The 11,303-nt window shown below is 53.7% G+C and overlaps 2 protein-coding genes across 2 annotated transcripts; one reads left to right on the top strand and one right to left on the bottom strand.

Annotated features, from left to right (window-relative positions):
• The first annotated feature begins 508 nt into the window (after positions 1–508).
• On the top strand, positions 509–5,790 carry Mtx1 (metaxin 1). The gene is given in 9 exon segments (XM_026405043.2): positions 509–919; positions 922–1,037; positions 1,954–2,023; positions 2,154–2,233; positions 4,135–4,227; positions 4,378–4,560; positions 4,685–4,761; positions 5,215–5,369; positions 5,454–5,790. Coding segments are annotated over 9 exon segments (1,395 nt in total). The 5' UTR covers positions 509–513; the 3' UTR covers positions 5,669–5,790.
• Positions 5,791–5,935: 145 nt separating this feature from the next.
• Positions 5,936–10,972, bottom strand: Gba1 (glucosylceramidase beta 1). Its single transcript, XM_026405042.2, has 11 exons — positions 10,818–10,972; positions 10,129–10,213; positions 9,687–9,878; positions 9,421–9,567; positions 9,017–9,150; positions 8,629–8,801; positions 8,170–8,407; positions 7,655–7,879; positions 6,996–7,159; positions 6,508–6,624; positions 5,936–6,420 (listed from the first exon to the last, which is right to left on the bottom strand). The coding sequence occupies exons 1-11, from the start codon at positions 10,842–10,844 to the stop codon at positions 6,315–6,317; spliced, it is 1,608 nt and encodes a 535-aa protein (XP_026260827.1). The 5' UTR covers positions 10,845–10,972; the 3' UTR covers positions 5,936–6,314.
• Between the last annotated feature and the right edge of the window lie 331 nt (positions 10,973–11,303).

Genomic DNA, 11,303 nt, shown 5'->3' with positions numbered 1-11,303 from the left:
TAGGGGGGTTTCATGATGTGTGCCCATCCCTCCATTTCCCTCATTCCTAGAAACTTGGGAGTTTGGGAGCTCCTAATGATAACTGAACGAGGTCTAAAACAGTGGTCAGTGAGGTCAAAGACAAGAAATCAGAAGAAAGGCACCACAGAATGGAGGTAGAAAACCCGCGGACAAGGACAGGGGTGTAGCTCAGTAGTAGAGCTCTCGCCCAGCATGCTGAAGGTCCTGGGTTCAATCCCCAGCACCGCCAAGAAAGAAAGTCAGGGGAAAGGCCAGCAGCACCGGAGGACCAGACTGAAGAGTCCTGTGGGTGCTGGCAGACGGGCCGTGACCCGGATGAAGCCGAGGGGCGCCTGGGCTCTCGTCACTAAGGCAACAGCCCGCCAGCCCCACATCCCCTCCCCCCACCAGGCCCCAGCCGGCCTCGGCTCCGGCCGCGCCACCGCCCGTGTTTTGTTTCCAAGGCGACAGGCGGCGCAGGGCCCGCTCCAAACATAACGCGCTGTGGAAAACATGCGGCCCGGGGGACCCCCCCGCAGCCCCAGCTCGGGGCCGAGCCTCGCGGGGCTCGGGAGCAGGCCAGGCCACGTGCAGTCTGGCAGGAGCCCCCAGGACCCGGCCGGGCGCACAAGATCTCCCTCTCCTAGGCCCGCCGCGCCTCCGGGAACGCGGGGCTCCGCGCGGCTGAGGCGCCGGGACTCTCCGAGGCGCGCCTGGCCGGCAGCCCTGCCCCACTGCGTGGGCCGCCTCTGGATGGGCGGGCGGCAGCCCTCCGCCGAAGCTCGCGGCTCCGCCTCCCGCCAGCGGGCCGCCTCTCCGACCCGGGGAAGCCGCGCCTCCCCAGGGGCCTCCCCAGGCCCCCCGCCCCGATCCTCCGGAGGGGCGGCGGGGGGCGGGTCCGGGCAGGGGAGGGCAGAGCTCCCGGGGAGGTGCTTCCGGGACAGAGGGCGTGCAAGATGGCGGCGCCCATGGAGCTGTTCTGCTGGTCAGGGGGCTGGGGGTTGCCGTCAGTGGACCTGGATAGCCTGGCCGTGCTGGTGAGGAGTGGCGCCGGCGCCCTCTGCTGCGCCCTTGAAGAGTGGGGAGGGGGCCCGAACTAGCCCAGCGTCTGAACCTGGCCAGGGCTCGCCAGTATGGGGCGCCGTGGGGGAAACTGAGTCAAAGAGCATACTTGGCCGATGTGGGCTCAGCGCCCCACGCCACAGTCGCCTAGGATTCGTGTTGCAATGGAAAGAGGCCTGATTGAGGGTTCAGGAGATGGGGTCCAGTCCTTGTTTATCCATCCTCTGGCTGTGTGACCTTGGGGCAATCCCTTCCGAACCATCTTGGGGATCTTCAGCTTTCCATTCCTGTCTTTTCAGTCCCCCTTTCTCCCTCTTTCTCATAAACAGCATTTATTGCTTGTGGGTCCAGACAGCCCACAGCCAGACTGTAGAGTTTTGGAATCAGACAGACTTGGTTCACTACACTCATTTACTTTGTGATTTTAAAAGCTTGTATTAGACTTCTTCCAAACGCATAACATTGCCGTGCAAAGAAATAAGACTTGGCCACTCCCTTCAAGTTATTGGCAGAAAGGAAATAAGTTTAATAAAATATTCTGTTGTAAAACGTAAGATATGTGGGTAGAAAGAGACCACCAAAGAAGGATGTGGTCCATGCTTCCAAGAAGAGGGATACTATTTAGAATCTTCCAAGGATAAGTGTCTATCAGATTGATGCAAGAAGGGAGATAGAGGGAAGGATTTTCCTAGCTGACTTGTAATCATCCACATGTCCATAACCTGAGCTCTGTTTTACCTAATTGTAAAATAGTAATGACTACCTCTTTTTTTGTACAAAGGTGCTAAGCATAGGGCATGGCCCATATGGTATTCTGTGAACAGCTCTGTTCTTGGTTCCCCCGTGAGGCCATGGGCCTGAACTCGGTGCTTTCTGATTCCTTCCCTGCAGACTTATGCCAGATTTACTGGTGCTCCACTCAAGGTACACAAGATCGCCAACCCTTGGCGAAGCCCTTCAGGTATCCAGTCCCTAGGGGATAAGGAAGGGAGTGTGCAAGGGGAGGAGCAGGAAACAGGCAGTAATGTAGTACAAATACATATGAATAAGCAGCTAAGGATCTGGTGGGCATACTTCTTTCTCAATGTCAGGAACTCTGCCTGCCCTTCGGACCACTCATGGAGAAGTCATCTCGGTACCACACAAGATCATCACCCACCTTCGAAAAGAGGTAGGTGGCTTGAATGGGGGTCTGCAAACGAGAGAAGTTCAGTCAGTTCAGTGCAATATTAATTTATTGAGCACCAGACATATGCCAACCTCAACACAGATGACCCAGAGCATCAAGGAGCACACATTCTGATGAGGAAGACTTACATTGTCACTGTGATGTAGTAAAAAGAGATTAAGCCCAGAGCACCTTGGGATCATCCAGGGGCATAGTTCCTTCTGCAAACTGGGCAGGGAGGGAGAGAGGCATAGACTGATAACACATGGAAGAGAAAGAGTAGCATTTGGGTCTGATGAGGTCCTCAAAAGTGGGACTCAAAAGTACTTCTAAGGGTTACATCTCTGTTTTTAAACACTAGTTTGGGCTAGATATGGGGCTTAGGATGAACAAGGCTTGGAGTCAGGACAGGGAATTAGAATATTGCAAGAAGAATAAGAAACTGGGTGCAGTGACAGGCCTGTTATCTTAGCAACTCAAGAGGTCAAGGCAGGAGTTTCATAGGTGCAGGGTCAACCTGGGCAATTCAGCAAGACCCTGACTCAAAATAAAAATAAGCTGGGGATTTTGCTCAGTGGAAGAGTGCTTTACCTAACATGCATAAGATCCTGGGTTCAATCCCCAGTGCTGCAATAAATAGATAAATAAATAAAAGGGCCAGGGGTATAACTCAGTGGTAGATTGCCCCTGGGTTGAAATTCCCAGTACTGAATGGGAAAAAAAGAGTGGGAGTTCTAGGCTGTGTTCTTTACTCTTACTCTGTCATTGACTCTTGATCTGAAAGCTTCTTATGTATAAAACTGGAGGATTTGGGCTGGGGATGTAGCTCAGTTGGTAGAGTGCTTGCCTTGCATGCACAATGCCCTGGGTTCAATCCCCAGCACCAAAAAAAAAAAAAAAAAAAAACCCACAAAACACCTAGAGGATTTAATAAGCATGCTCTTACAAGAGTTCTAGCCTGGTTCCAAATAGAACACATTGTCAGAAATGGGACCCTCTTTCTCATTTGTTCTTTCTCAGGTAAATTGTTGGGGAATGAGTGGAAGCTTGAGAGGCTTGGAGAAATAAGATCTAGATAAAAGCCAAATTTCCTGTCAGGGCCTGGGCCACTGCCCTGATTCCTTATGTATGAACAGAGCTTTTCCAGATTCCAAGAGTTTTCTCCTGAATTATTTCCTAATAGCCATAATGAGAGAAAAAGATTACTATCCTGATTCCACAGGGGAGATACTGAGGTCAGAGAGATTTAAGGATCATGCACAAGAGGGTATGCAGGGACAAAGTTTACTCAGGATATGGAGGGGGGTGATTAGAGGCTGAAGCTTGGGAAGGCAGAGCAGGTTCGACCTGGGGGAGCGGGTGGAATGCGTATGTGGTGGTGGTGGTTCCAAGGCCATGGAGTGAAGTGGAAGAAATAGTCAAAGCTAGGCTGTGAGGGAACAAGCCAGGGGGTGCTGAGCATGATGAGCTCGCTGGGTCCAGGGAGTGTGGAATGGCATCCCCTATTCCTGAGGCATGGGCTAAGGCCAACCTGCATCTGATCTCCACTCAGCTAGCTTTGTGGTGTCTGGATCGGTGAGGTTGCTGTTAGAAAGTTGTCGTCAGCAGGCGTGCTGCCAGCTTTCCGTGGAAATTCTGGGAGCTGCTCCTAGTTTGTGGCTGGGCCTTCCTTCCTCCCCCCAATGGGCGCAGGACCTTGACGGCCAGCAGGCTCCAAGGCCCAGGCTTTCTGCCAACAGCAACAGGCTACCGGCTGGGCCCAGGCAAGGGGGCCTCAGTGGGAAAAGCTCCTCGTTGTACCTCACTACACTCAGAGGCCAGTGAGGGAGGGTACCATCCCTTCCCTGTTTGGGAAGTACCCATGCAACCCCCCAGTGTCTGCCTCATGGGTATTTCTTCAACAGAAGTACAATGCCGATTACGATCTGTCAGCCCGGCAAGGGGCAGACACCCTGGCCTTCATGTCTCTCCTAGAGGAAAAGCTGCTCCCAGTGCTGGTGAGTGCACCCAGATCTCTCTCCTAGCACTAGTGGCCTCATGGGGGAGGTGGTCATGCCACACCCACAGGGAGACACAGAGCAGCATAGGCTGAGTCAGGATGGTGCGTTGGTTTAGCCTTCCTTTTCCTTCTTGCTTACCCAATCCAGATACATACTTTTTGGATAGACACCAAGAACTATGTGGAAGTGACCCGGAAGTGGTATGCAGAGGCAATGCCCTTTCCCCTCAACTTCTTCCTGCCTGGCCGCATGCAGCGGCAGTACATGGAGCGGCTACAGCTGCTATGTGGGGAGCACAGACCTGAGAACGAGGAAGAACTGGAGAAGGAGGTAGCTCTGGGACAAGGGGCTGTTGTATGACATGAACCCCAAGGACGATGGCCAGGAAGGGAGTGCCCAGGAGGGGAGGTGGTACTGTTTCCACAGCTGCAGCCTACCTGCGTTCTCCCTATAGCTGTACCAAGAAGCTCGGGAGTGCCTGACCCTTCTCTCTCAGCGCCTGGGCTCTCAGAAGTTCTTCTTTGGAGACGCGTGAGTCTGATTCCAGTGGTGTAATGGGTGGCTTAGAAGAAGATGTAGAGGCTGGGGCTGGGGCTAGGGCTGGAGTGGGCTCAGGCTCTGGCCAAGAGATCCTCAGGACAGACACTGGCTCTGGTGATAGTAGGGCTGTGTGTGGGGCTGAAGCCTCCTCAGTGGTATAGGAGGGTGGGGTGGGAGGACAGCCAGGCACAGGAGGGGCCGGCAGGGCTGTAGGGCACTCAATGTGCCCTTTATGCAGCCCAGGGATAGAGCCCCATTCAGGGCCAGGCTGGCGCCACCTGGGGAACCCTCCCCATTCCCAGGTCTAGAACTTTGTGTCCTGGCCTCCTGTGGTGGCCTCCCTGCTTCCCAGAGCCCACTTTTCAAGGCCGACTCTTCCTCTAGCTCCATTTTGACCCCTTTGTCCAGTGGTCCCCCTCCATCTCACCTTCTTCCTCTCTCCAGCCCCGCCTCCCTGGATGCCTTTGTCTTTAGCCACTTGGCCCTGCTGCTGCAAGCCAAGCTGCCCAGTGGGAAGCTGCAGGCCCACCTGCGGGGGCTGCATAACCTCTGTGCCTATTGTGCCCACATCCTCAGCCTCTACTTTCCCTGGGATGGAGGTAAGTGGCAGATGGGAGGAACAACCCTGGAAGAGGGGGCCAGGATCCAGGATCCCCTGCCCACCTTCCTCCTCTGCCCTTCAGCTGAGGTGCCACCCCCACGCCAGACACCAGGAGGCCCAGAGACTGAGGAAGAGCCATATCGGCGTCGGAACCAGATACTGTCTGTGCTGGCAGGCCTGGCAGCCATGGTGGGCTATGCTTTGCTCAGTGGCATTGTTTCCATCCAGAGGGCAACGCCTGCCCGAACCCCAGGCAGCCGGGCCCTGGGCATGGCTGAGGAGGATGAAGAGGAGTGATTTGTCCTCATGCTCCTAGGACTGATTTTTCTACTATCATGCATTCCAGAGGCCCCTTAGCCTCCCCACTATTGGTATAGCCAGAAATGGGGTACTGCCCCCAAGAATAAAGCTGCTCACACTGACTGCAGTCATTCTCTCCTTTAAGGGAAGCCCATTTTCCTAACAATGTGCCATGGGAGCATCTGGGTGCTTGAGCCTACCCACGGTTCTTGGCTCCTGCCGGAAGGCTGACAGTGCTTCTGCACCGGCTCACTCTTGCATCTCCAGGAAAGACAAATAGTACCTAGCTTGGGTCTAGCTTTCCTAGTCTCTCCTTTCCCTAACTCCCACTCCATCTGTTTTAATACACACAGTGAGCTCACCCTGGGTCTAGGCCCAGTTTCCACAGGAACCAGCACACAGCTAACACAAGCATGCCGGGTGGGGGGACACTAGGGTTTCCTGATCTTTCTCTAGGGGCCTCAAGCCCCTGGCACCCACTGGAGAGGAGAGTGAGTCACCCAAACCACTGCCCAAGGGCTTATGTCACTATAAGCTCACCCCAGCCCTGCTGTGCCCTCTTTAGCCATAGACAGCATGTGAGCTGACTCTGTCCCTTTAATGCCCATGCTGAACCCAGGTCCTTGCTTGGGTATCTGCTCCATCACTGGCGACGCCACAGGTAGGTATGAATGGAATAGCCAGGTGAGATGGTCTCCAGGGAGCCCACGGCAGGATCCTTGATGGTAAAAGGCACATCCTTCGAGGACCTGGGGAGGAGAGGAGAAGCTGAGAGTGTGAGTCGGCTGAGGCCCACCACCCGTCCCAGCCAATCCTAGACCTGCTCTCACCCTTACCGGTTTAGCACAACCACAACTGCAGAGCCATCAGGATGCATCAGTGCCACTGTTTCCAACTCAGTCTTCTCACTGGCCTCTAGTCCAACTCTTTGGGAGCCTTCAGGAATGAACTTGCTAAATATGAGAACAGGCATCATCAGGGACCTCAGCCAAACCCTCGTCTAAGAACTCAGCCACCCAGCCCCCACCCCACCCATAAGTCCTGCCCAAACTCTGCCCTAACTCTATAGGCCTCGAGCTGTACTGCTGGGCCCTGACCCTGACCTCCTGCATCCCCGCCCCAGCATCAGGCACCCAGGGGTTGTGTGTGTCTCTGATGCCACCTAGTTGCTTCCTGCCTACGTGGTGCAAGAGAGGATGGGCGTGTCTCTCCCAGTGGTGCCACCCTAAATGCCTTCCTGCTCCCTCCTGGTATGGAGTGATGTAAGCCCAGCACAGGTGATGATAGGCCTTGTGTGGAATGGGGGCACCCACCCTGTACTCGCCTGAAGTGGCCCAGGTGGTAGAACATGGGCTGTTTGTAAAACACATCTTTGGCAATGTCTACAATGATGGGGCTGTCCACAAAGTTGCGGACCCAGTTGGGCCCCCCTTCAGGATTCAGGGCAAAGTTCCAGTCGGTCCAGCCAGTCACGTGATAAAGGAGATTCTGGAGTAAAGACAAGAGCGAAGGAAAAAGGCTCAACACAGAGGGAGCTGGGGGCCTTGAGTGGCTCAGCCCTATGAGGGGGAATCCTGTCTCCTTAATTGTTTTGAGGGGGTAGTACTGGAGATTGAACCCAGGGTAGCCTACCGCCAAGCTGCATCCTAACTCTTCTAATTTTATCTCACTAAGTTTCCAGAGTGGCCTTGAACTTTCCCTCCTCCTGCCTCAGCTTCCCCTGTAGCTGGTATGACAGGTGTGCACCATCATGCTCGGCTCTCTCACTAGAGGGGTTTATGAAGATGGAGGCATTTCAAGGGAAGCTGAGAAACTGGAGGCAGGGCCCTGAGTATATGCTAAAGGGTGATGAGATGTGAAGGAAAAACAGAATAGACTCAATATCCCAAAATTGCCCCAGAGGGCAAGATGGCAAGGAGGGCTCTCGATCTTTGGTAAGGGGTTAGAGATGTATGCTTTGCAGGATGGGAGACAGGGGCTCACCGTGATGATGCTGTGACTGTACTGCATTCCTCGATCCCAGGAGCCTAGGCGCACACTCTGCTCCCAGAACTTGGAGCCCACACAGGCCTCTGAGGCAAAGAGCGTCATGTTCGGGAACAGCCGGTGTGTCGCCCCCAGGGTGGATTTTGCTGGAGCCAGGAAGTCCAGATACCAGTGTACAGCAATCCCATGGATGTACTTGGCTGCCTCTGGGTCTGCCAGTACCTGCACAGGGAAAGGGAAAGACGACTGGGGAAGGGGAGCCACTGACACTGAGCCCAGCAGAGAGGGTTCTGGAAGAGGAACTAGAAGTCCTGAAAAATGGGATTAAGGGAACAACCACGGGGTCCTGGATGTCTGATGGGGCTGGTGGCCTAGACACCTGGACCCAGTCCAGAGTACTACAGAAGTCAAGAGTTGGGGCAGGGAAGGCAGTCTTAAGTTTGGAGCCAATCATTTGGATGGCATATTTGGGGGTCACTGGGACGGACACCCATGGAGGTATTGGGCCTTACCACCTGTGCCCAGCGGGGCAGCAAAAGGCGTTGATCATCTAGCATGAACAGCTGGACATCACGGTGAGTACTGTTGGCAAGGGTTGGACCCAAGTCACGGGCGATGAAATCTCGCTGGTGTTCAGCGGTGAAGCCCAGGCATTGGAAGGGGTACCCACTGATCAGCCCTGCAGAAGGCTCATTCTCGGCCGTCACGGCCCAGAACTTTAACCCATACGCAGCATAGGCATCTAGAAACCTGGGAGAAAAAGGGCATGAGCAATCATGGCCAAGAAATTAGACCAAGACCCTGGGGAATGAGAACCCTGACCAACAGGCCTGAGTCTGCAAGACCCAGAAGGTAGGAATATAAGCTGAGCAGAGTCAGATCTGGAAGTGGAAGCAGGTAGAATTGGAACATAGACCAAGGTGTCCAAAGGGTGGGTTGGTTGAGGCTCCATGACCTTGATGATCCCTTACTTGACAAAGTACTTGGCCCAGGTCTGGTGGTAGATATCCCCTGGGTGACCCTTGAGTGACCCCTTCCCATTCACTGCCCCATTGGTCTTGAGCCAAGTTGGTGATGTCCAGGGACTGGCGAAGAGTGAGACAGGGCGATGGGCCAACTTCAGGGCTTGGTGAATCAGGGGTATCTAAAGACAAAGGTAGTGAGGAGAGAGACACCCAGAGCTGGGACACAGACTAGCCCAACCAGTGCTTCAGGTCCAGCCGTCAGCTCCCACCCTCCCACCCCAGGACAAAATAGACCTCAGGGGAAGGTTCCATGTCTGCCGATAGCCCTCGCTGGACCTTCTCAACCCCCAGACATTGATGCATCTTTAGGGCCTGAGACAGTGAGAATGCCCACCTTGAGTTTGATATCTTCTTCTGCAAGGCTGAAGTTGTGCAACTGGAAGTCATCGGGGGTGTCGGCATAGGTGTATGTGCTAATGGAAAAGTCACAGCTAGCCATGGGTACCCGGATGATATTATACTCAATTCCTGCAGAAAAGGATGAGTAAGATATGGAAGTTGAGATCATCAATGGGGCCAAAGGGAACTTACGCCCCTAATTAGGAACCTTGGAGGTCAGCACCTGGGTGAAACATGTCCTTCTCAGCCTGGGAGTCCCCAGGCACTTAGAGATTGACATGGCAATCTTATTTATATTGGCATGAAGAGAGGAGTCAACTGTCAGGGAAGGGTGAAAAAGTACAAGGAAAACTCAAACGTGTCCATTGCATAATGTCACTTGCCCTCTCCGCCCTTCACCTTCTGTTGAGAAGTAAGATTTGAGCAGCAAACTCTGGGCAGAGGGTGACAGGGCAAGTATGTTCAGAGCAGCAGCATCTGTCATGGCCCCTCCAAACCCTTTCACTTTCTGGAACTTCTCTTCTGGCTTCAGGGTCAGTAGCAGCCCTAAGGACACACATAGGGAAGAAGGGTTGTCAGTCACAGGGGAGAAATGGTAGTGACCACTGTTACGACTTGGCTCCAGGTAGACCCAGCCTGGCTTGGGGATGAGGGCATGTGATTACCTGTGCCTGTGTGATTGGCCTGGAAGGTCCCTGTACTCAACTCCATCCGACGTCCGCTACGCGTACTCTCATAGCGGCTGAAGGTACCAAGGGCAGGGAAGGTCAGGGGGTCAAGAGAGTCACAGTAGGTGGCATTGCAGACACAGACCACTGAGCTATAGCCGAAACTTTTAGGGATGCAGGGGCGGGCACCTGGAACGGAGGGGCACAAGCAGAGGCAAGGGCCAAAGGAGGCGGATGAGGAGAATGGACATGCAGGCTAAGAAATTAACGTCAGTTTCAAAAATCCCCTCACTGTGCCCCCACCTCAAGGCTGGTCTCAGTCATTCAGGAGTTTATCTTGCACCTTCCGAAAGTCTCCCACCTACATACCAGAAGACTACCAAAGGACCAGGAGGCTGGGAGCGCCTCAATGCCCTCCTCCCCTCTTGGATTCACTCACCTGATGCCCAGGACACTGCCTGAAGCAGAAGCAATCCTGTGAGGCTGGCAGCCACGACTACCCTGCCCGGGTGCTTTGGGCCCACCTGAGAACAGAATGAGAAATGGCTAGAAGGCAAGCCCCTCTCTTCCTGTCAGCTACTCCCCAGAGTTTGACTGCCTCTGGGTACCCCCAGCCTAGTCTCCCACCTTTATTAAGGAGGGGACAAGCCAGGTGCGGTGAACACCGCTGTAATCCCAGCGGCTCAGGAGGCTGAGGTGGGAGGATCACAAGTTCAAAGCCAGCCTCAGCAAAAGCGAGGCACTAAGCAACTCAGTGAGACCCTGTCTCTAAATAAAATACAAAATAGGGCTGGGATGTGGCTCAGTGGCCGAGTGACCCTGAGTTCAATCCCCAGTACCAAAAAGAAAAAAAAAAAAAAGGAGGGGACAAGGCCCACAGACACCTGGGTGCAGCCCTCCCTGCAATCTGACTGCTGGTGACAGCTCTTTGCCCTCCAAAAACAAGGACTGTCTTCACTCTCTTCCTGCCCATTTCTACCTTAACCCCTCCCTCCATATGTGTTTTTCTCAAAGAACCCTGATGACCTGGGTTCAAAGAGAGTCTGCCATTCATCGAATTCCACAGCCTGATGGCCAGGATTTCAGAAGCAGCATGACAAGACCAATGGAGACCTATGGCTCACTCACCTCTTTAAAATGACTTGAAAACTCCATCACCTCACAGTCACTGGATAAGAAGACCTCAGGAGTTCCACACTCTCAGAGGGATAGAGGATCCACTAAATAAAAACAAGGATTCAGATTATCTACTGCAGCTATAGGAACTGGGCTAGCCCTGCGGGTTAATTCCGGCAATGTGAAGTGGATGGGTCATGTGATGACTAAGGGAGAGTCACATGACACAGGAAATGAGGCAATCACCGCCATATTTGTAATGGGCAGTGGACTTCTGGGCTGTTGAGATTATACACTTTATAAAACTCTGGAAGGTATGAGTGTATGACAACTCTGAGAACAGCCTGGAACAAAGTTTTCAGTAAAGAACTGGGTAATGGATCCCAAATCCCAAAGAAGGGAGATTACAACAGGCACACCTTGAGAAAGATTTAAATGATACTGATAAGGGTTGGGTATGTAGCTCCCTAAGAGAGTGGTTGCTTGGCATGTGGAAGA

This window comes from Urocitellus parryii, chromosome 11 (genome assembly GCF_045843805.1).
Source record: "Urocitellus parryii isolate mUroPar1 chromosome 11, mUroPar1.hap1, whole genome shotgun sequence".
In the NCBI taxonomy this organism is placed as follows: Eukaryota; Metazoa; Chordata; class Mammalia; order Rodentia; family Sciuridae; genus Urocitellus; species Urocitellus parryii.
This window is presented reverse-complemented; position numbering and strand designations above follow the sequence as displayed.